Source organism: Anthonomus grandis, chromosome 6, assembly GCF_022605725.1.
Source record: "Anthonomus grandis grandis chromosome 6, icAntGran1.3, whole genome shotgun sequence".
Lineage (NCBI taxonomy): Eukaryota > Metazoa > Arthropoda > Insecta > Coleoptera > Curculionidae > Anthonomus > Anthonomus grandis.
This window is the reverse complement of record NC_065551.1, coordinates 18,883,802-18,909,844: the sequence shown is the minus strand read 5'-3', so window position 1 is coordinate 18,909,844 and position 26,043 is coordinate 18,883,802. Positions and strand designations below refer to the sequence as shown.

The 26,043-nt window shown below is 31.5% G+C and overlaps 1 protein-coding gene and 1 long non-coding RNA gene across 2 annotated transcripts in view; both read right to left on the bottom strand.

The window, feature by feature from the left end:
• The window catches only part of LOC126737130 (tumor necrosis factor receptor superfamily member wengen), a 108,918-nt gene extending 84,918 nt beyond the window's left edge, over window positions 1-24,000 (bottom strand). Inside the window, exon 1 of the mRNA XM_050441879.1 lies at window positions 23,457-24,000. Within this exon, the coding sequence (XP_050297836.1) occupies window positions 23,457-23,480 (24 nt within the window). The 5' untranslated portion in view covers window positions 23,481-24,000. The remainder of the gene's footprint in view (window positions 1-23,456) is intronic.
• On the bottom strand, window positions 1,634-2,200 carry LOC126737133 (uncharacterized). Its single transcript, XR_007660890.1, has 2 exons — window positions 1,948-2,200; window positions 1,634-1,874 (listed from the first exon to the last, which is right to left on the bottom strand). It is a non-coding gene; the product is annotated as an uncharacterized LOC126737133 (long non-coding RNA).
• Window positions 24,001-26,043: the final 2,043 nt, after the last annotated feature.

The following is a 26,043-nucleotide window of genomic DNA, read 5'->3' as shown; positions in this document are numbered from 1 at the left end:
GGGTATATCATATTAATAGTTATTTGTTCTAATTTTTTGGATAACTTTTGAGATTGTGACTTTACTTTTTTCTTTTCTTTCGTTCTTTTAGGTTGTTTTGTTTTTTTTATTTAAACTGAATTTTTCATTGTTTTGCAACTGTTTTCTGTTATTGGGCAAGTTGTCTGTTGGAATTAAAGGCTTATTATTATTCCCTTTTTTTAATTAATTTACTTTCTTATTTACGATTTGTATTTCACATTCCGTATTTTCCTGCGTATTTTTTTGCTTGCTTAGAACTACTTGGTGCTAAGTAATGTTTTTCCTTTATTTTTTTCACAACAAAATTATCATATTATGCTTATTAAAATCATGTTTAAAAATGTATTACTTAATAATTTGTTTCACTTACTTATAGGTAAAAATCACAAAAGATGAGTTTGTCCGTTACGGGGCAACGTAAAGCTACTAAGAAGCATCAACAACAACAAAGATAAAATTTTCAAAACTAAACCACATCTTTAAGCTGCTGTCAATAAAAAAAACAGTTCAACACTTCAAGTTATTCGCCTATAAACTTCTGCCTAGAAACTCATTTTCTACATTCTATTGTTCCGCAATTTTTTTTTAATGTAGATCACAGAACGTGTTTTATATCTATGAAATACACATTGAGGTTTATAATAAAAAAATAATTAATTAGATATAATAATTAACAAAAGTTTTATTACTTCTATGGATCAATCACCAAATTCGGTACAATTCGGAAAAACGATGATGTGTCGAAGACCGTAACACTTGGTATAGGTAACCTATATAGAGTTAAATATATTCAAAATCATTTCACCTATCACCCCCTTTCTTATATACGTCGGTGAACCAAACACCCTGTATATTGCACTCACTGTACACCCTTTTATTCCACGAATAATGCCTTTGGTTAAATAGAGGATAAAAAAAGCCCCCAAAATAGCGGTTGTGGTTCCTTAGATTAGCAAGAAAATTTTTATTCCACGAAATATTCCTCTGGTTAAATCGAAAATAGCGGATAGTGAAAAAGAAAAATCTAAAACCGTGAATTTCTGGTTTTAAATAGCCGTAACGGAAACGGCACAGATATTTTCGGATACATTTTTAAAATTATCGTGATAATTTGAGGTGACTAATTATAACCCGGGTTCCGGAATTCCTGAGATTTAATATGGGAAAACCATGTGTTCGGTCAGGTTTCTATAATATGAAATCGGAAGTCGAGATTATTTTGGACTTCCGCTTAAGAGAGAGCTTAAGATGAGTGTCTCTCAATCACAAATTTTTTGTTTAAGAATTGCCCCCAGTCTTCTATATTTAGTATACGTGCCGTAAACCGTAAAAAATCCATTTAAGGACATTTGCTTCGAGAGTTTTATGTCATCGAACATCGAGGTCGAGTAACTTGTCGAGCCTTTTATAAAGAAAAAAAAATAATGGGAAAAAATGCGGTTGCACATCTGAGGTAACCCAATGCCAATGTTCTTTATCTTTGACTGACGTGATATTTTTCTTTTTAAATTTGCCGGTCTGAACCCTTCTGAACGCTCGCCGGGTACGTTCGTAATAGACCTGAAGAGGCACCCACTTGACCCATATTACGAGGGAAATTAAAAAAAAAGCCTTAAGAGAACATTTTTTTAATTTGCAAAATAATTTATTCGGTCATTAAATGGTAAAATCCTAAAAGAAAATAATTGAACGCTTTACTAAATAAAAATTAAATTATTATCGGATTTATAATAAATTATTGATGTGCCACTCCAATTTATAGTCAAGAAGTTCCGTCAGTTTTCCTTGTTTTTAAGTGGATATGAGAAATAGATATGGTTGTTGTCAGCATAAAACTGAATAGATGAGGGTTGCTAAAAAAAAAAGTTATTTTAATTTTGATTTCAAACCTTTTACATGTAAAATTCACCAAGAAGCCAAATATACCTCAGAGGTTTGAGCGAAGAGAAAAACATTGTTCTATTGTCTCAGGCGCACATCTGGCAAGCAAAGCGAAGTCGGGGCGCGCTAATGGATATATTTTAAGCTTTCTAATGAACCGTTCTCGGAAGGTTTCTGACTTTGAAAACCGTGAAGCTGAAAAACGTCTCTGTAAGCCTTCGCTTTAAATTACCGCGTTCCGAATTAAAACCCAGAAAAAACGCGCAAAAGCCCCATTGTTGATGGTATTGCGTAAGAATGTCAGTGTTCCTATACGCGTACAATAACGAGTTTTTCAGTCAATAACCCCACAAAATCCCAGAAAAGGTTATTAAATAGTCGTAAAAGAAACAAGAGTAATTTAACAAACGACCAGAATAATAAGCTCTTTATATAGCATGCATTTCATATATTTGTTGGCTATTGTGTGAGTCCTGTTGTTAAGTTTTGGTGTATAAAAGGTAATCAAAAGCTTTTAAAATGTCAATAAATACTTTCTTATTTTTACCATTATTTGCATTAGATTTTTTGTATTTTCTTACTTAAATGTTTAATAATCTCGAGTCAAAAACTAAATATCAAGTTGTATATACTGCGTAAGAGCTTTTGCAATTTCTTTCAGGTTTGTAGATCCAAAATGTTATCAAAAGCCTTTAAAAAGTCAATAAATACTCTATGATGTTTACCATTATTTGCATTAAATTTGTCTATATTTTTTTTTTAAGGTCGCTTGTCCAAATGTGTACGAAGATAAAAAGTTGTGGTTAACAATATCAAAAGCTCTTAAAAAATCCATAAATACACACTTTAATAAATATTCCCTGTCTTATTAAGATATTGCTCTAGCAAGTCATATATTTTGCGCAAAAGCTTTTGCAGTTTCTTTCAGATATTAAAATTAAAAATATTATCAAAAGCCATTAAAAAGTCAACGAATACTGTTTAAGTCAAAGTCAAGGTATGGATCTTCTTGACCAAGCCAATATAAATTACCGTCGTTCAAAACTTAATTCTCAACGAATAGCATACATACATACATACATCATAAATAAAATAACTAGATTAAAAACAAAACATGAAATTAAAATGTAATAGGGTAAAATATAATATAAAAAACATAAATATAAGTATATAAACAGTAGACATAACATATTATCAGCAATTGCAAATACAAGTTATTAAAATGTTTAAAAATTTAAAATAATAAGAACTTTATTTGGTAGATGATTGGAGATCTTAATGCTCTCGTAAATAATTGACCTTTTTACCAATGATGACTATGGTATCGGTAACTGTAATTTTAAGGCATTTCGAGTCATATGAGTGAAATTATTAGGCTGAAACCTATGTCGATATTTATGTATAATTGTAGCGGTTTCAAGAACAATTTATACATATAGAGTTTAATTGCCTTCGTTTTCAAACAAGGTCTTACAGTGCTCTTTACTGGCTGCGCGACAAATTTAGGTTAAATGTATTTTTAAATCTTACCATTATTTGCAGTAATTGTTAACGTTATTTTATTTAAATGTTTAAAAGTCGCTTGTCCAAATATCTAAAAAGGCAAAAAGTTATGGCTGGCAATATCAAAAGCCCTTAAAGAGTCCATAAATACATACTATAATAAATATACCATATCTATTAAGAAATTACGCTGGCAAGGAATATAATCTGCGTAAAAGCTTTTAAATAGTAAACAAATAAACTAACAATATCAAAAGGTTTCGAAAAGTCCATAAATACATAATATAACAAACATGCTTCACCTATTAATAAATTACTCTATAGTCTGCTTGAAATAGGTAGAGAGTAATGAAACTTTATCAAGCATGCAAAAAAGGTACACGATGACCCTCCAGTAATGGCATCTCTATAGTTTGCATTGCAAAATTAATTTTATTTACGGAGTGCTGGTAGTACAACCCGGGTTTGCGGGGGTTTGGGTCGGTTTATGAGCTTTTTCTATTGTCTTTTTCTATTGTTATCCATCGGATAAGCACTGAAAATTGTACGACGAAAATGTGCAGGCAGGTCACTATAATATAAATTAAACCAAGTGTTATAACTTGATTAAAAGTTTAAAAAATATATAAATAATAATACATATTATAATTTTGATCAGAAAAATACATTAATAAATTATAATCTTCATCATCTGATAAAGAGCTGTTATCATCCCATGAAATAATAATTAAAGGTTCAACTGCCTGATTAACCAGGTTGTCCAGATCCCACATTTTCTCCTCCTATTCAATGATATACTTGACTGCTTATCGCCAGTTTTCTGGAGTCACTTCCTTAATGACTTGGTCAAATAGTATTTTAAAGTATTCTATTTTAAATATGGTATTCCGCCTTGTAACAAATATTTTCACCTGCGACCAAATAAATTCAAAAGGATTTAACTCGTATGATACGGCGGTAAGCGCAGCACAGTAATATTATATTTTTCCGCTATATCTTCCACGGCATATTTTTGATAGTGAGATTCGCAAATATTTTCTATGGCTAGTAACTCTTTTTTTATTATGTTGAGTTTGAACCCTCAATATTGTTGTGAGTTAGCTAATGCATAATTTCTTGTTTTTCTCTATGCGCCGTAAATGGTAGCTAGCATTGTCCAAGACCACCACCAAATCAGCTGGAAAAATTTTATAATTTCCCCAAGATAATCGTTCCCCACGTTAATGCTCGTTGACAGGCCTTTCGCTTGCTTGCCATGCACTGGCTATCTTTTAATCTTGGCATATTTTTTGAACAATATATCCTCGGTTAAGGCAGCTTTCATCAAAGTATAACTTTTTCTTTTGCTCCCTGCGGTACTGATTGATGGTTCTCAGGAATTTGCTTCTTCAGCAAACAATTTCGTCGCTTGCCAGTAAAAACTGATTTGCGATTATACTTTTCCTATGTAAAATCTATATCTTTTAAAGTGATCCATAAGAGATTTTTACCCTCCAAAGAAATACTATCGTCTCGGCGAAGCTCCATTGAAATTTCGTCCAAAATTGGTATTTCTTTTTTGAAATAGAAAGAATGAAATTTTCTTTTAACTGCACGTTTAGAATTTTAATTAACAACTCTGGCTGGTCTTCACATTCTATGCTTTGGAGGTTTTACTTATCCTGCCTTTCTTTCCCGCAATAGCCTAGGTATATATGTTGGATTTATTTTTATGGTAGATAGGTATATATGGTAGATGTTTCTATTCCATCATTAGGATACATCTTCATCTACAGCAAAAATTCATAAAAATCATACGCATTCATACAATAACGTTTTCATTGACTGACAATGCAGGAGGCTTCTTTTCATTGGAGTAAAGATATTGCATATAATAACCGGTAAATATTCATAATAGCTAGCAAGTTTGGCGAATGAAATAAATTCATTTGTATCAATATAAATTTGCTACATTAACCGTTTCCAACCCAATACCCTTTGGAAAATACGTAGCCTATCAGTCCTATTTATTTATTTACGTCCGCCAGATTACCCGTCAGAAGAACAGTGAAGTTTACATTACTTTCTAAATTAGTATATTAAATATTATGCTAATCTGTGTAACATTTAAAAATCGCACCTACCTGTACCCTTTTATAGCATTCGAATCCCTTTTTTTTCTCGCTTTATTCATTAACTAGGTACCAAGTTTATCTACTACGCACATGGATGACCACAAAACACTAGGGAATTTACAATTTAAGGTAATTGCACCAATATTTTTCACTGTCCCAGTGTTTGTCACATTGCACCTATTTTTCTTTTTATTAAGGCAATGATCATTTACGTTGCATTAATTCTTTCGGCATTTATTCAGGAAAGTATTTATTGCCTAATCTGGCAACATACAAAGAACTGGGATTCCGCCATTAATCGTGACATCTCTTATTATGACAGGCTGTAGTAAAATACCGCGTTAGTGTCAAAATGCTTAAGGTGTAACTTAAGCGATTACCATATTTTTATTTGGCCAAGTAAGTAAGTAGATTAAGTTAAAAAGAAGGTTTTTTGTAGTTGTTTTCTTTAAAACTCTTTAAATTTGTGTTTTTTTTAATATTGTTAGGTAGTTTATCAATTTAGGTTAAATATTTGAAGGTGACGGATTGTTGGACGGAGTGGATTACTGGGACATTCTAAAATGACGCTGTCTTAATAATCGTCACATATGACGGACACTGGTACATATACAATATAGGCTAAAATCCATGGAAAATTAACACATTATTGGTATATTTGTTATCCTTATTGCCGATTAAATTCTTTAGATTATCATGTTATTGTGACCCAGTATTCGTCATACTATTTCCGGCAAAATAAAAGACTTACAAATGAATAAAGTCAAGGTGACGAATACTGGTACAGGGAGCTGACGAATGTTAATTCTTTACAGAAATGGCTACAAGATTTAATTATGCTTAAGAAAATCTGATCAAAGCTATCGTTGCTGTAAAAAATGGTTTTTCCATTAAGCGAGCAGCTGAAAGATTTAACGTTTCCCGAACAACTCCAATATCTAGAAAAATGGATCCCCAATCTATACTGTCTACAAAACAAGAAATATTGCTGCAACAATGGATATTTCACCTAGCTGAAAGACGATTTCCAGAGGCAAAAGATCAACTTTTAGGTAGCGTTTAAGCTTTAATAAAAAGGTTCAAAAGACCAAATCCATTTACTAATCGTAGGCCAGGAAGACGTTGGTATGAAGCCTTTCTGAAGCGACATCCTCTTATATCGCAAAGAACTTTGCAAAACTTAACATCAAGTAGTTCTGCGGTAACAGATATATAAGATGCGGTAACAAATAATATAAAAAATTGGTTTAACGACGTGTATTTAATACTTAAAGAAGAATATTTAATTGTGATGAAACTGCGTTTTTTTAATACTGAGAATAATCGTGTTATGGCAAAATGAGGTCAAAATACTGTACATAACACTATTGACTCGGATGAGAAGGAGTGTATTACAGCTTTAGTGATGGCTAATGCAGCAGGTCAAATCTGTCCTCCCATGATAGTTGTAGAATTGAAACGAATACCAAAAAAAATTAGCACAGTCCGTGCCAAAATCATGGGCACTAGGTCGTTCGGATAATGGGTGGATTACAGGTGAAACTTTCTTTAAATTTATTGCTTCCTGTGTCTTCCTTCCATGGCTACTAGAAAATGCTTTGAGGTTTCCAGTTATAGTGTTTCTTGACGGACATACGTCTGCTTCAAGTTTTCAGTCAACAAAGACTGGGAAAATAAATATAGGCGACCCTTCAATTCCAAGTCCGTTCAAATCTGCACTTTTTTGACTTGGACCTTCTAAACCCACAAAAGTTGTAAAAAAAAAATTCCGGCAGTGACAACGTCAGAAAAGTGGCTGGAATTCTACGGGAAGAAAAAAGCAGTTAGAGCAAAAGGGTGCTCAGCTTGGAGAAAAGGAAAATAAACATCAGGAGAAAGAAAACTGGTTTTGTAAAATTTGCGAAGAAGTTTCTCGGGAAAGTATGATACAATGCATGACCTGTAAAGACTGGATTCACGAAAAATGTGCAGGGGCATCAAAAAAACAAAAAAAAAATTACGATACAACGTGTTTAACCTAAAAAATAAATATTTGTTTTTTAAGTAAAGCACATCGATTTTTATTCACTATATGTACAGTGCCGAAAACTCATTCAATATAATGACGAATAATGAGACTTAGTCTAGATAGTGGGTGATGATTACTGGGTCGAAATGTCCTTTTTATATTTATTAATAATTATTTCAAATTTAACATACATAATTCGAAAAACATTTATATGTTCCAAAAGTAAGGCAGTTTGGTAATTCATTTATTATAATATCAATATAATCAGGCAATTAAATTTAAAATACTGACAGAACCAGAATGAAATGTAACTTAAGGTGACGAACACAAGTGCAATTACCTTATTACTCTCTACATATTTGAAATACAGTATAACAAATCGTATAATCTGCGTACGAGTTTTTGTACTTTTTTTTTGTTTCTTTTAGGCTTAAAAAGCCATCTCTTATACTATTTCTACTGTTTCTCTCATTATTTGCACTACATTTTTTTTGTTTTTTGTTTTGACTTAAATATTTAAAAATCGCTTGTCGAAATATCTAAAAAGTCAAGAAGATGTGGTTGACACTATCAAAATCTGAAACAGCCCATAAATACACGCTATAATAAATATGCCCTGTTTAATTAAGAAATTACCCTGGTAAGTCGTATATTCCACGTAAAAATTTTTGCAGTCTTTTTCAGTTTTAAAAATGCAAAATGTTATTAAAAATACAAAAGCTTATAAAAATATAAACGAATACTTTTTCATGTAACCCTTATTTGCATTAGATTTTTTTACTTCAAAGTTTAAAAATCGCTTGTCGAAATATTTAAGAAGGCAAAAAGTTGTGCTTGATAATATTAAAAGCCCTTAAAGAGTCCATAAATCCAAACTTTAATAAATATACCTTATCAATTAACAAACTACTCTGGCAAGCCGTATATTCTGCGTAAGAGCGTTTGCAGTTTCTTTCAGGTTCAAAAATTCACAATATTATCAACATCTCTTTTATTTTTGCCATTACTTGCCTCAGATTTTTGTGCTTTTGACTTAAATGTTCAACATCGCTTCTGTAGATGCCTAACGAGCCAAAAAGTTATGGCTGATATTATCAGAAGCATGTAAAGAATCCACGAATACATACTACAATAAATATGCCCTGTCTATTAAGAAATTACATTGGCAAGTAGTACATTCGGTGTAAGAGTTTGCGCAGTTTCTTTCACGTTTAAAAATCCAATTTTAAAATGTCAACCACTACTCTGTCATATTTACCATCACTTGAATTAGATTTTTTGTTTAAAAATCGCTTTTGCAACTATCTAAGAAGGCAAAAAGTTGTGGTTGAGTCCATAAATACACACTGTAAATTACTCTGGTAAGTTGTATATTCTGTGTAAGAGTTTTTGTAGTTTCTTTAATTATGACTTAAAAATTCAAAATGTTATCGAAAGTCTTTAAAAAGCCAACGAATACTTTTTCATTTTTACCATTATTTGCATTTTTTTGTTGTATTATCTGAAATATTTGAAAATCGTTTGTGTAGTTGTCTAAAAAGCCAAAAATGATAGCTGACAATATCCATGAATACATTTTATAATAAATATGCTTTGTCTATTAATAAATTACGCTGCAAAATTGTATATTCTCTGTAAGAGCTTTTTTAGTTCCTTTCAGGCTTAAGAATTAGAAATGTTATAAAAAAACCTTTTAAAAAGTCAACGAATAGTCTACCATTTTTATCATTATGTGCATAATTTCTTTTTTAATTTTTCACTTAAATGTTTAAAAATTGCATGTCTAAATATCCAAAAAGGCAAACAATTATTTCTGACAATATCACAAGTCCGTAAATACATAGGATAATAAATATGCTTTATCCATTAAGATATTATGCTGACATGTCGTATATTCTGCATAACAGCTTTTGCAGTTTCTTTCATGATTAAAAATTCATAATGTTGTTAAAAGCCTCTAAAAAATCAATACCTCTAAATATATCTTTTATTTTTACTACTACTTGCATCAAAACTTTTGTATTTACTCACATAAATCTTTGAAAATCGATTGGGCAGTTGTCTAAAATACTAGAAAGTCATGATAATAGATCAAACGCCCTTAAAAAATCCATAAATACACACTATAATAATTACGACCTGTTTATTAAGAAACTACGCTGGCAAGTCGTTTAAAATTTTTTTGACAGTGTATATTACAAAAATATTATCCCAGACGTAATGAGGACAGTAAATATTTTCGGATCGGATAATTTTAGACGGTGCCATCGATACAAAATAAATAATTTTTGGCCGACGGAACTACCTAAAATTATATACACACCGTTATATATAAATAAGTCAAATTAGACTAATTTAGTATCTCCAGGCAGCCAATTTTTCATATTTACTGCTTGTCAAAGTGAAAACTGTGCTAAGTACGCCATAAATAAAGCGCACAACACGCATCGACGTAAGTAATAAAAAAAAAGAAACATCGAAAAATAAAGAGACATCGTAACATTCGCATGGAACTAAATCTGGCATAAAAGCGTGCCACGAGTATATGACTTATCCCAAGGGTATCTCCTCCGTCTGTCTCGGGTCTCGCCTGTTCGAATCTGGATCTTATTCCCGGTTTTATTTTTGGGATGTTGTATGGGTTGCTTGTTTTGTTCCTTTCTTTTTATTTAGTTGGGCGAGCGACATCTGGTGTTTTATGGGATCATCGTGTATTTAATATAAACAATCTGAATGTTGGTGGGGAAAAAAGTTATGCACTGGTTTAATACTATAGAAGATTGGTATTATTTGGTCATGATTTTTTAGAGAGTTTTATTTAAAAAGAAAGAAAGCTTAAATAACGAGGTTCTTAAGGATTTATTGGAATTTACCATTTTCGATTTTTGTATTTTCCACATATAAGCTAAATTGTCTTAATATGTCCATTGATACATAATTTTTCAAGAATTTGGAGAGTCTCAGATAAAGAATTATATCGCAAATATAATCTGCAAATTTCTGCAAATTTCTGATACAGTCAGAACTATAGCCTACAGAGAAAGAAATAATAAATAAATCTACAGGCTTGGAGAAATTGGTGAGTCGTCACCCTGTAGTTCAAAGAAAAAACTAATTTGTTTTTTTCATTAATACAGCCCACTTCTTCAGAGTCTCATGATAGAAGCATTTCAAGAATTGGAGGAAATTACGATTTTTTTGTTCATTTTTTACCGCGATTTGTTTTTCTTAAAATAAGCTATTTTTTTTTTACAAATTTCGTGAAAAACATTCTTTTTTGGGTTATAGAAATACACCTTATATTTATAACCTTTACACACAGCTTTTATATAGACTTTTAAATTAATTTCTTTATATTTCATTCAGTTGAAGTCATTTTTCATTTTATTCCAGACATTTGAGATCGAATAAAGTTTCCTAGTTGCTTCGATTCATGGTTTATTTATTAGAGGTAACTGTAATAATTAATTATAATTTTTTTGAAAAATGGACTAAATAATTTTTTTAATTCCCTACGGTAATGAATTAACTTTTAATTATGCTCAGTACAGACAATGTGCCGAATTTTATTTAAAATTTTTTTCCTATGCCGATGATCCTTTAAGTTTTAGTAAACTAATTAATTACAAAAAATTAAAATAAAATGAATTAATTAAATGAGACCTGATTTTAATTCATATTTTTTACTTCTAGCGCAGTCATTTTCCAATTTTTCTGTCTAGTTTTTACGCAACTTGTTAAAATTCCGACATTTGTGCTATTTCTAACCCTAAATGAACGAATCTTCCCTTACGTAGACTCTAATTCCAAGTGAATCAGGGTCATTATTTTTTTTACTAATACCCACTATTAATCCCCGTTAGATTGAACTAGTTAGAGTACCCTAACTAGTTTTTGATACTATATAGATATAAAATATGCAACTCTAACTTAAATCACCTTAAAGTTAAACCGAGATTAAACCAGACATAAGTCCTTAACACAATATATTTATCAGTTTATTTCTGGGCCTTAAAACGCTTATCCAATAAAGAATTAAACTTTATGCACCTAATAACGTTCAAATTAGACGCCTGGTTGCACAGACGCAGCCATATATTTCAAATTTCTTTATGCGCATTAAAACCGAACTAAAAGCCCAATTAATCCTAACTAGATATAGAAACAAACGTGGAAGGCAAGTGTATTTTTGGCACAGTTTGTGTCATATTTGAACTAAATAGAAATTATGTTATTGGGCGCCGAAATTTTAGTATTATAGCAAAGTTTGACTTCCTTTGAATAAGCACTCACATATACATTTCAAGGTCTATTTACCCAACAAGAGACACCAATATTTACTTTGACCATTGTGCAAACAATGGGTCAACAAATCATATTCATAATAGGAGAACCGTAAAAGTCGAAAGAACTAAACACTACAGTAAAACAAATTTGTCAAAGTCTCTTACGAAAACTACCCACTTCCGTTTGTGATTCGCTCGTATTTTTACGGTAAAGGAAGTTGAAGCTGTTAGTTTTACTACCGTTTAACACATATTGGGTTTATGCGTAATAAATATACGTAATTTTCCAGTGAGGTGATCGCCAGTAGAAATTACTGATTTTAAACGTGTTCCCAATCAATTAAACAATGTATACAGTTCGTAAGAAAATCTGCGCCTCAAAAAATTCTAATTTTAACTCGAATACATTTTTAATGGCATCAAATGGTTTCGATTTACCGTAAAGTTGTAATTAAAAGTTGAAAATATCCATTAGGGAATCCATTTAGGCCATTTACTTTTGTTGACAGATTAAAATTGTTTAGTTAGAAGCTAAGGGATGGTTAAAATCTTATAGATTCTTTAAAAAATTTAATAAAAAGTTTACGGATAGGCTTAATACATTTTGTAATATCTCAAAGTAAGAAGCATAGGTATATGTATTATGATAAAATTAAACTTTTCCATTTTCTATATCGTCATGTATGTTTCTAAATTAGGATATGGGTCTCCTTCAAATTGGGTTTACTAATATAATTTACCCAATATTAAGTCCACAGAGTTTTCCTTCTAGTAGATCCAACTAAATACTATTTTTTTCTTTACAAACATCTAGAATGGATCTTCCTGTAACCAAATGTAATAAACTGGAGCTATTTAAGTCCATTTGCAACAAGTCATTTTTGCTTTTAAGGGTGATAAGCTAAAAATACGGCAATTGAGTATATGTCTAGAGGTGGTTCTGTCTGGCACATTTCAGGAAATAATTGGGGACCAACAATATGGATTCACTAGAGGTCGCTCTGTGGATACAAACTTGTTTATTTTTAGCAACTACATCTTTAAATCCTTTGCCGATGGTAATGAAACACATGCAATATACACGGACTTTAGTAAAGCCTTCGATAAGCTCAACCATAATATTCTTATCTCTCATAATTCAGATCTTGGCATCAGCAGGTCAAGATTAATGGTTTTCTGACAAACCCATTTTCGACAACTTCAGGGGTCCCACAGGGCTTTCACTTAGGACAATTGTTATTCAGCCTCTTTATCAATCGTCTTGAATCACTTAGAATCTGAGTTCTTGCTGTTTGCTGATGATTTCCTGGTGTAAGTTGAACGAAAAGTAATTAAATATCGAGAAATGTGGGTTCATGAGGTTTACTCGTTTAAGGGTCTCCTCTCCTTGTCAATATGTTATTGAAGGTATCCCGTTAAAGCAGCTTGACGCAGTCAAGGATTTAGGTCTTTTTTATTTTTTATTTAGGGTAAGTTACCAAAATAAGACATTAAAAATTATATTTATTATACATAGGTGCTAAAACTAATTAATTATATGGTAACTAACAGGCCATTAATTCAGACTTCCAGGACCATTTAATACAAACTGCCTGAATTCTGTTGAAGCCTAGGTATTGCCTAGTAAATACTATAACTTACATACACTTAATAATAAATTACATCACACAATCAACATTAAGTAGTAAAGAAGAGCTTGAAGCAAAAGAAAAAAACATCAATACCAGAAGGATAGAGAAAGGATCTCTCCTACACTTAAAACTACCCTATAAAGAGACTCAAATAATTCATTCAGGTTGGAGATTATTCAACAAACAAAAAAAAATTATTACCGAATCCGACATCAGAGCTGTATTTGACTTAGAAAATGCCGCTTCATGCTAAGCTTAAAAGTTAGTTCGGAGGAAGCAAACTGGCCAATCTTTATATATATTTATTATATAAATTTATTTATATAATGAGCAATCGAACATGAAAAAGACCTTTTAAATAATTCTTTATTGTGCGACAGAATAGTTAGAAGATCCTTCCGTCTAATGTTAAGATTATGCACATCTAAATTTAAGATTTTTATAAAAAAAAAACAGAGTGTATGTCTCGTCGGCAGTGCATACTCAACCAGTTTGCTTCAGTTTACTTCATCTTATGAGATATGTGGTATCTCCTCCTTACACCATAAATAAGCCTTAGACAAAAGTTTTGAAGGTTCTGAATTCTTAAGTCCAAAATACCAGGCTGATTACTTAGGATAAGATGAACTCACACACACCAAAAACTTATTTTTATGTTTACTTTAAGCAGTTAAGAATTTCCAAAATAGTAGGAGCAATTTCAGGTAATATTGTTAAACTCTTATCATCCAGAAGCCAGTTCTTTGATGCTTGCTTTACATTTAAAGTCCTAAATAGTATTATTAGAAGTAGACAAGTTACAAGTAGTTCTCCATATTCCCTTTTGCAGAAGATCCTATTTACTAAATAGTCCTATTAACAGAATAGCTTCTACAGTGAAGAGATTTGCAAAAGATAATGACTTTTTCAGTACTTCTTTAAGTAAATTTAAGTCTTCAGCTAGGGCTATTACTTTGTGATAGTACCCTAGCCCCACTCTTTAGGTTAAGCTTAGCTAAGTATTGTTTATTAGAAGTATAGTTATTACTTAAGATTACTGTTAGCTACTAATATGTACTTGAAATGTTGTTTACGTTGACCGATGAATAAATAAATGAAAAAAAATATTTCTATGCAGACCATTCATAAATAATAGAACTGTTAAAGGGCCAATAACCCTTTCTTGCGGAATACCCGGTGAAATCTCTTCCTCTTTAAACATTAAACGAATGATAAAATTACTCTTATCTATATTTAATTTGCTTATTATAATAGCCAATTACATCAAAAGCCTTTTTAAAATTTAAAGCTAGATCTACTTATCTACTGAATCCATGAAATCCTGGTCATTGAAAGCATTGACCTTATTACTAGCAAATAAATGGACTCACCGACAATTAAATACTCTATAGTTCTACTTGGACCAAGCTTAGATGAAATATTATTTTTTATGACCATGCTTTATTCGTTCATCAAACTGAAAAGGGGATATAAATATAAAAGTTAGGCTTTTTCACTTTTGTTCTTCATCATCATTTGATTTCTAAATTACAGTCTGGATCATTCAAATGCTTTCTGAAATAATGCTTTTCTGGCGTTTAAAAAATATCATATTATTACTATACTTTATAAAACCTCAGACTAGGATGCAGTTGCGGCAGATACGTAAGTAGAACTTCATTTTATTTATAAATTACAATTTGCACCATTATGGATTTCCTCCCTGTGCTTGCGTTATTAATTTTAAATGCGTTAAAGTCTCACTATTGAAACAAATGGGATTTTTAAATATAAAATAGATTTTTAGGGGTTTTATTTGGTGTCAATAATCTCAATATCTATGGCAAAACAGTAAAACTAAGGTCATAGTCATAACTACAACATATCTAATACGAAAAAGGCTAAACAGTGGAGATGATATTTAAACTTTTTAAAAGACGGGCATCGGTTCTAGTCCTGTGGAATTTTATAAATGTTTTGACATGATTAATCACTATTTTATTTTCGAGAGTTCATGATGGCCTTAGAAAGTCACTATAGTTGTTTTTTTTAATACAGTCACTTGTATTAAAAACAACTATACAAGAATCTCTAATAAAACAAAAAGCAAGCGAATATGTTAACGCAAAGTAAAAAAAAACTTAAAACTAATGAAACAGATAAAAATAATGAAGATTACAAAAAGATCCAGATACCGAAAAAGAAGAAGCAGCAGAGAGATGCAGGAATAGAAATACTGCAAGCTAGACACGATAGCTTTAACCTACACAAAAAAATTAATGAAGTAACTAGGACCTTTAAAAAGCGACAAGTTAAGAAGATCATAGACACAAATGTAAAAATTATCATTGACCAGCATGATTTGAAAAACAGGTGGAAGTCATACGTAGAAAAGCATTTTGAAGATGAAAGACCGGAGGTCACGTACTCACTGTTAAAAGAAGCTACAAATCCACCCATACTAATACATGAGGTAAAAACAAAAAAGCAGTGGGATCAGACCGAATTTTTGAAGCTGTTAGATGATGAAGGAATAACCTGGATTATCGACATCTTTATCAGAATCTCTAACTCTGGAAATATCAGTCAGAATTTATAGCGTTGTCCAAAAAACCTGGGGCTAAAAAATGCCATGAATATCGGACTATCAGTCTGATATGTCATATGCTAAAATTGTTTCTTAAAATCATCTACAAAAGAATTTATAATAAATACGAAGAACAGTTGTCCGAAAACCAAGTTGGTTTTATAAATGCAGTCGAAAACAGAGGCGCAATTTTTGAAGTTCAAGTCCTAGACTATAAAAAACAATTTGATAGCGAAATCAGATAGCATTCTTAGGACTTGGAAGGCTATGCTTTCTCGCCTTTGATATTCAACTTATATCTCTTAACGGAGTAGAAGAAGGTATCCTTTTCAAACGAAGTCAGACTGAATTATATTCGATACGCCGACGATACAATGGTAATAGCAGTTACCTTATCGCGTAGTACAATCAATAATATAAAGAAAGCGGAACAAATAATCATGGGCAAAATAGATATAAATAGAGATCTTGGAACAATCATAAAAGAACTATGAGACAGTGCATAAGAAATAAACTGTGGTATAGAAAAGCAAGGATTGCATTTCACAAAATGAGCACCATCTTTAAAAATCTTTTTTATTTTATTCTATGGTGTAGAATTCTGGACATTTATAGAAGCCACTACTAAAAATCTGGAAGCATTTGAGATGTGGTTATATAGGAGAATGCTCGGAATACTATGCGTAGTATAGAGTACGTACCATGGACAACTTAATTACAAAGTGATATTAAAAAAAGAAAACTAGAATACCTGGAGCATATTATGAAAATAAAGGTCGATACTTTCTATTGCGAGCTAAGGAAATACAAGGAAAGGTATTGGGTAAAAGAGTGCCCAGAAGAAGAAGAACATTATGGTTGCGGACCTAGTCTAGCACATAGTTTGGAAAACTGTTTCGAGCTGTTACAAAAAAAGTTATAAATGCCAACATGATTGCCAACATTCGAAACGGGATACTTTAGAGACCTGTCTGAAGAAGAAATACACATAGTGTGGAGCACATAGTGCGGAGCTATACAGATCTGTGGAATTACCACTTATATCCCAACCATTAAAGGGTAATTTTTTTACAACTAGTGAGATCGATCAGGCAATTACGTATATTATATCTGATTTAGAGAATTTGTCCACTCATTCCATTACAAACCTTTAGCATAAAATAATAAAATATAGCATATCTGACTGAGGGACTTGTTAATAGGAGTCATGTTTTTATTCTAAATATACAAAGAAGAAATATTCTGAAAAATACTGATTTTTCCTAATAAGGCTCAGAAATATTTGATTGAGAATTTATGACTCTTCAAAAACCAATAAAATATTTAGCATGTTCTTTATTTTCATTTTTAACATAACTTTTTTGTAAAAGTAAAGTAGTAAAATGAGTGAAATGAATTGAATTAGAATAGAACACGTCGATAGTGTAGGATATTTATAGGTATATGTTTTTTCCCATTTAACTCAACCGCGCTCTTTTTTCTATTTATTATTAATTCCAAATGTACCTAAATTCATAGTGTCAAAAATAAATAAATACTGTCTTATCAAAATACTTAGTTTTTATAAGTGATATTAAAGCAAATATCTTCAGATATGATATTGCAAATGCTCTTAAATTGATAAGTCAAATTGAAGTCCTAAGTAATCCCATTCAACAAAAATCCTTTGGCATGAAGTATCAATATTTACACCCCAAAAAGCCAAATAGACTGAAACGGTCAGATAAGAGCCCTAAAATGTGGGGTTTAAAGCAACTCTGGGCCGCGATATTTTCGCCTCAGCAATTTCGAATAGACCCGATTTTAGTGCCGATTATACAGAGAGAGTACATAATGTTATCTTAAATATATATTAAGTATGTAACGCCGTAAAGCGTAAAATACCTCTGCCCCCGCCCTCGAAAAGCATGGTTTTTTAACTTTTATGGGCTCGACTAACAATAAAATTATTAATGACAGTGGCCACTGTGTAAGAATCTCCCCGAAGGCCTCATACAAATTAAATAATGACCTCCATTTATCGTTTAAATCTCTGTAGACTTCTTAAATTAAAAGAAATGACAACAGATGGGCCCCATTAGGATTACTCTTGCCTCCATTGCTCCGCTCGTATATTTATTATGTATGATATTATTTAATGTTGAGGTCAAGTGCCTGATGTTTGTTGTCTTTGTTGGCCATAGAACTTATTTATTGTATGTTGTGATTTAATAAAAAAAATATACATTTTTTCGTATGCGATTGAATCTTGAGTGATTGTCTCCATAATGATCCCGCTCAGTTTTATATTTTTGTCATACAATATATAAGAATCGCTTTCCTTCCTTCCTTCGTTCCTGATGCCCTCCCAGAAATAACGAAAACCGCGCACAATAAACAAGAAAAATTCTCCTATTGTGCCGCAATAAAATATAAGTTAAAAAACCTCTTCGGGCACAATAGACTTTGTTCATTTTTCTTTTTTTTCTCTCTCTCTCTGGCATTGACCAAAAATGTGTCCCATAATAAATCAAATTCAAGGAGCGACTTCGTTTGAAAGAAGAGGAGGTGATGCAGGAGGAGCCTTCTGTATTTGTCACTTTCTTGGCTAATAAAATTGTATAGAATAGGACAGTAAATTTGCATTAAAATTTATAAATTGTTAAATGTAACGTAAATTACTGTGATCTCAGTGTGTAAGGTTGCTTCATTTTTTTTATCGGATATAGGTAAAAAAAATCAACGATCGATGTTTACTGGGTGGTGCGTCGCCGAGCGGAACATAGGAAAACCCATGTAAATTTTAAGAGGGTCAATTATTGGCCGCCCTGTACATTTTACAGAAAAAATGTGAGATAACTTTTTGAAGAGACCAATCTGGCAAACCCTCGTGCAAAGTTTAGAAAAATTTTAATAAGCGAATCTTGAATTATTCAATTAAATGTAATTGCAAAATTACCAAATTTTCGGTTCAGGTAAAACCAGACACCAGCCACCAGAGAACCATTTGTTATAAGGCTTTGTCAAATCTGACGTACAGCTGAATACAAGAAATGTTTTTTTTTTACGGAATGGGCTTGGTGGGGAAATAAACTGAAAACATTTTAGATACTGCTCTAAAACTATTTCCCGCATAATGCCACTTAATTATGGCTATTTTTTCGTCGATTAAATAATTCATACTTGTTTTCAAATATCGACTGTCACTGATTTCCGGAACTTTTCAAAACTCATGATATCAAAAACTGTCCCAATCGGCGTCCAAGACATTTGAGTGATGTTTCCTTTTAACATCGCTTAAATTGGCATTAAAGTACAAAATCTTTGTTTTACGAAAATTAATCCTAAGAAAATCCCTTACCAAAGTCAATAGAGGATCACTGTTAGAGCCATTCCAGAGAACCGTGCTGTCAGCAAACAAAGTTAATTTTTCCCTTATGCCAAGTTTTGCAAGATCATTGACATGCAGGATGCTGAACCAGCCACCTGAATAAGATAAAATCCATAGTATAGCAAAAAAGCTTACGGAGCAATATACATATGAGCAATATGTATGTATATGACACAGTCGAATCCCTTTGATAGCTCACAAAAGACTGCCGCCGAAGCCTCGCCACCATTAATCCGGGCATACAAATTATAAAGAAAATTTTATATACAGCATCATGTATATTAAGATCTTCCCGAAAAGCAAACTGAAAACTAGTAAGGATATTATTAGACAGAAAAAATGATCCGGGCCTTAACCATCCCCTCAATGACTTCGGATAGAGTGGACAAAGGAGAGACTGGTCTTAAATTGAAGGGATAGCTCATATTTCTATCCTGGTAACTGGAAACAATATTGGTGACAACCCGAAAATATACCCACAGTCCATGAAGTATTAAACGCATTTACGAAAAATGTCACATCAACTCAGAAAGACTCAAAAAAATGTTCGCAGAAAGTCAATCTTCGCCAGAGAAATTCTTGTTCTCTATACATTTTAAAGCGCTTTTTAGTCAGTAGGCAGGAGAAAGAAAGAATGCGAAATGTTGATATTTGAGATGTAACTAAGAGCATCAGAGGTGGGACTTAGATTTTATTGTAGAGTTTCAGATATTAGAAATGTACGAATTTAGTTCATCAACACTTTTATTGCGAATATTGCATATTATTCGCCAACATTCCCTTGACTTGCTTGAGCTGTTATGCAAACGATTTGAATAATAAGTCTGTTTTATGAGCCTAATAAAACGACAGTAGATAGAACGATAAGAAATAAACTATTGATGAAAAATTGATTGAATCAGCCAGGCCAACCAACATCCCATTTAGCCGAAGTACTCGAATTGTAAAAAATTTTTGTGATTACTCTCACTAAAAATTCGTCTATACCTTAATACATTCTTCCTTATCCAACATTGAAATAATTATTTTGAAAATCGAAATTGAAAGGCACTATAACTTCTTGCAATGATAACGTACATAGGTCATAGGACATAGTACATGTACATATATAGGACTTTTATTAACTCCCACATTCTTGTTTCAATTGCAATGACAAGGTCTGTTGGAATATTTGTAATCAAAGAAAAATCATCTAATGATACTAAGACATAATTTAGCGGTAACTAAAAACCTTGCAATAAGTTGACAAGTTCAAAGAATTTTCTATATAGTGATGATCTCTCTCAAAGGCACCATCAATTAAGCTGGCTAAACACTTTTGTAACTGATAGGTTGGCAAATCGATAAACCTTACTATGGGTCTCAACGAAACATCCACCTTGTGAATTTTTAGTAAGCAATATATTCTGGAAAAATGGCAGTATTACATTTTAATTTTTTTCCTTCTTCTGGTTTTAGGTCTAATAACTGAATAAGTTTATCCACTACTATGTTCATTTTACTCCGTGAAGTGACTGTAGGAACTTTACTTAATTTTATATGAGTATTTAATCTGATAAAAGTGTTCTACTTTTTTCAAGATATTCATTTCTTTACGTTGCTATAGCAACATTGCCCTTATTCCATTTTAAAATTAAAATGTTGGGATTTTGTTTAAGCGAATTATTTTGCTTAAGAGAATCAAATGTCTCAGAATTATCAGTTTTATTGTATTTAAAAAAATTTGCTATTGTATTAATTAACTGATTGCGCTGATCTATAGTCGTATTTTAATTTTATGGAAAATACTTAAATTAGGAACTAAAGGAAACTTACTTTTAAGTAGCAAGTTAAGCAATAGAGATATATTTATGTCAATGAGAACGCGTAAGGAAAAAAAGGATTAAAATTCTTTTAGGAACCTGACGGATTAAAAAAACAAAAAAGTCGTATTGATAAAAAAAAGTTGATGATAGTTATCTTATCTAGGAGAAAATGTAGCAGGAAAAAAGGTGCAATATTGCAAAAGATGATATTTTTTTCATAAAATAACAGGTTAGAGAAAGAATGTGTACAATAAGATTTGAAATATTGGAAGAAGTATGTAGATCGCATTAAAAAAGTTGTTGATTGACTCTCGAATTTCGTTTTATTTAAGAGAAAAGTGACAATAAAAAAATTTAATTTATTTGAAACAAACGCAAGAAAATGTAGACCCAATTTTTAAACTTTAAGTACTTCGAAAGATAATGTTTGTGTTAAAGAAAGACAAACTTATGCCAATAGCAATGTGTAAGACGAAGATGGGTATATCCGAAAATATGTATGTCTTTTTTTTGAGTAGTTCATACATCGTCGCTTTTAGGTGGCCTAAATATTTATAAAAAATGATAAAAAATTTACAGGGCCGTATTTAAAAATATTAAGTTGATGATGCCGAAATGTCTGTTTTTAAATTTAATAACCTTTTCTTTAAAAAGTGTTGTTGCAAAATTTCAATACTTTTCATATAAGATAATGTTTGAGAGAAAGCTAGCATATGCCAATATTGTAAATATGTAAGAAAGGATATACGATGAAAGGAACAAATCCATTTAAAATTCAGGTGTTTTTTTCTTTTATTTTTCAGACATGTCGATTTGTCGATATTACCTCAAGTAAAAACTATGGCGTCAAAACTAATTTTTTTAAATAGAACACCCTGTATATTATGACATTTTATAATTCTTCGATATATACTTTTTGTATATATGCCTAAAGTCAGCGGTTTGTCAAATTTAACGTAATAGACTAATGAAACATACAACATTAAAGAAATAACAATTTATAGAATATTTATAGCAACTGATGTTCAATTTGTTGTCCATTTACTTCAATGCATTTTTGGAAGTCGCTATTGCACAGTTTCACTTCGCAGTCTAATTTCTTGTCGAATTCTTTGCTTTAAATCATCACCATTATTTGGTCTATTCACATAAACTTTAGACATCAAATAGCCCTATAAGACAAAACCTAATGGAGTTATATCCGGTGATCTTGGCGGCCACTCAATTGGCCCTCTTCGTCCAATTCGTCTGTTAGAAAAAGTTGCATCAAGAAATTATCGAACGGCGATGGCAGTGAGGAGATGCTTCGTCTTGTTGAAACCACATCTCGTTATTAGGAATGTCAGCCTCTTGTGGATCAGGGAATAAAACATTTAAAACAAAGATAAATTCATCAACTAGCGCTCTCTTTGTGTCGCATCCGGTCACCAAAATCAATTATCATGAGTTTTTCAATTCATTTTATTAAAAAAATGATGCGTGAAATGACAATTATACTCATAAATGAATGACACACCGTTATCAAGTAGGTTCTAGAAGTAGAAACTGTTCGAAAATAATAAGATCCATTAACTTTAGGTAGGTATATGATTTGCAAATACAAAAATTATTCAGAACATGTCATAGAATTGTAAAACGTCATAATATACAGGGTGTGATGCCATAGTTTCTACTTGAGGCACTCTGTATAGACATTTTTTATTGCAAAAAAACACGCAAGTGACAATACGATGTGTCTAAAAAATAAAAGAAAAAAAACTTAATTTCAAATTAATTTTTTTCTTTCATCGTGCATGCTCTATATACATATAATAAATATTTTAATAATGTAAAATGTTGCTATCATGCATATACCGGGTGTCCCAGAATGCAGTTTAAACCTTCTTAATGACTATGAAAGCCTAAAATAAAAAATTCCCAACTTTTCTTTAGATTATATTTTTATATCAATTTTTAAATTTTTTTAAACGGATCTTGAGTTAAGTAATGAGCGTGGTATCCACCTTTCTCATCCAGAAGAAATTTAAAGAACCTATAGGCCAATTTGTGAAACTTCACTCTAGGCGTTAATGGGCGCTACCAGCGTGTATTTGCTTACATTTTTAGTCAAAAGTACATTTTCTTTATAAGAATTATAATCGGAATTACGACTTTAATAACCCTTCTAAGCCAGTTATTATATTGTTATTGTTTTTTTTTTATATATATGGGCTTATACATATTCAGTTTCTTTGAGTGTACAGGGTGTAAAAAAATAGTGCTCCAACTTACCCCACATATCCTAGAATCCGCCATGCGTGTTAAAATATCCAAATAACAAAAAAGTCCTTATTTTAAAAACCACTTTCCCGCGTAAACATAAAAAAAACCAAATCAACATAATAATACCCTTTGGTGGCTTTTTCTTTATTTTTTTTTTTGCGTAAAAAGTGCGTCTCTTGTGACGAACCGAGACGCGAACCTTCTTCGTATCCAAACGCGACTGAACGCCGAAATCGACGAAAACGCGCGCGTTATTTTCGAATTCCCTTTTATAAGCTGCGCACGCGTGCGGCGTATACTTTTTTTTCGCACTTTTATTCCGCCCTCCTATTGGTCGAATTTTAATTGATATTAGCGTCCAAAATGGCGACAATTTTTATTGCTCGGTCCGGTAAGGAAGTTTTTGGATTTATTTCGACACTTTGAGTCTGTTATACCCGACTGCTGTAGACGATTAAAATTTAGTTTAATAGTCACACTCGTAGTGCGTTTCGTGGATTGAATTTCAATAGAAGAATGTTCGGATGGGATTTATGGTTTCGGCTGCAACTACTCGCAGTTTCTAAAAAAGATAAATAAGATATGTCATTAAAAGTGACGTAAAGTAAGAAAGTACGAAATCCAATATTTATTTTATTATCCTAATTAATAATTTATTTGTAAATTAGTCAAAATTTTTATTAGAAAATAGACGTTAAAAGGTAAACAACTTTTTGACGGAAAGGCGCCATTTTGAAATTGAAAGCACGTGTATCGTTGAACTGTCCTTTTTACTTTCTCTTGACAGTTGCGTTGCTCATGTGAATAAGATGTAATTATGTAATATATAACTTTAAGATTTGGTACTACCTTTAGATTAAGAATAAGTTTCTTACTTTTTGTTATAATATTCTCGTTTTTAAGCCATTTAACCAATATATTATCAGCAAAACATATACACTTAAGTTACGTTTCGTCGTTAATATAACAGTTCTAAATGTCAAGATGTGTGTCTAGTAGGAGCCATCTTGGAAAAAAGGCGAGACATGACAATATAGTCAATAGAGACATGATAATATGTTCTAAAATTCAAAATGGCGCATCAGAGGTATCTTTGATGGAAAATATTTATTCGAAAACACTGGTTCTTTATGCATATCTTGTCGAATGCTAAAAAAAATGGCGGCCATCCACCATTTTAACTGATAAATAAATTATATGTATAGTGATTTGTTAAAGACATTTCTTATAGATCACAAAATCATTTTACCACTAACCAAAACTCTTTATTTTATTTTCGACAAGCGCTAACGATGTTAGCATTTTTGGGAGAAGATTAAAATTAAATTAGAACTACTTACAAGTGGCCTTGTATACTAAAAATGTAACTAATATGTATATAGTATATAAGGCCTTTTATAAGTATTTTTAGTTTAATTTTTAATAGTCTTCTAAATGTCCGAATGTCCCGAAAACACGTGTCGAGAATTGAGAATTTTGAAGAATCTTCATTTGAGTGTCAGATCAAAGGCTTATTTTTTAGATATACTGCGTTAATAATTAAATAACAAAATATTTTAATTTTTTTATCGCGACATAACTTTTTAATTACGAAACTTTCTGGACTATTTCTGTGATAATATGTAACTTTATAAAAAGAGTTTTTATGACCTTATAACTATACAAACAAAATAAATCCAAATATAGTTTCACTCACAACAAAAAACCATACGACACTTCTGCACACCCTATTTACTATTTGTTACCGGTGAATTAAGGCTCTTAGGAACTGTACACACACCGTAGGCACTTACAGAAAAACTAAAATATACACTTTTGCCGCAAAGAATGGCTCAATACTGCTACTTCCGCTTCTTGCCTTAAATTATTCTAATTGTATCCGATTGGGGCGAGAGTTGAATGCTAATCGTTACTTCCATCGGGACTGCACTATACCAGTATACGTATACACATACACCCGGTTAACGCGAAGTGCCGGAGAGTAGACGATATTATTTGAAAAGCGGGTAAAAAAATGCGGTAGGTGCTATACAGGGTGTTTCATTAAATAAAAGATTTACGCGCACCAGCAAAACATTTATGAAACACCCTGTATTATAAGTTTGAGGTTAGGAGACGTACACTTACATCCATCTACACCGATTTTTTCTCATGGGACCATTAACAAGCAGATCCTTAAAGTTTAAGGGTCTCTTAATTCAAAATCATTTGCACAGGCACCATTGTATCAAATTTTTACTATGGGTCTTTTATCAGCTCGTTATTACTGGTTCAAAATGACAACATCGCATTTTATTTAGGGATTTTGGTGTTACTTAGTTACATTTGTTATTTATGTCATGTCGTAATGAGAATTTTTTAAAAGTTTTTTCCTTTTGCGAATTTATTATTAATAATTAAAAATTTAAAACTTATAACTTTGGCTTAGTTTACCATTACGGACGAAAATAATTGAAAAAGGTCTATAAATTTTACTATAAGCGAACAACAGAATCTACTGTTTTCCATAGCATTAAAATATACAAATATAATCGAAAACAATCGAAAACACTTGCATTGGTCTAGTGCGAATTCTAAAAATAATGAAGCTCTTGTT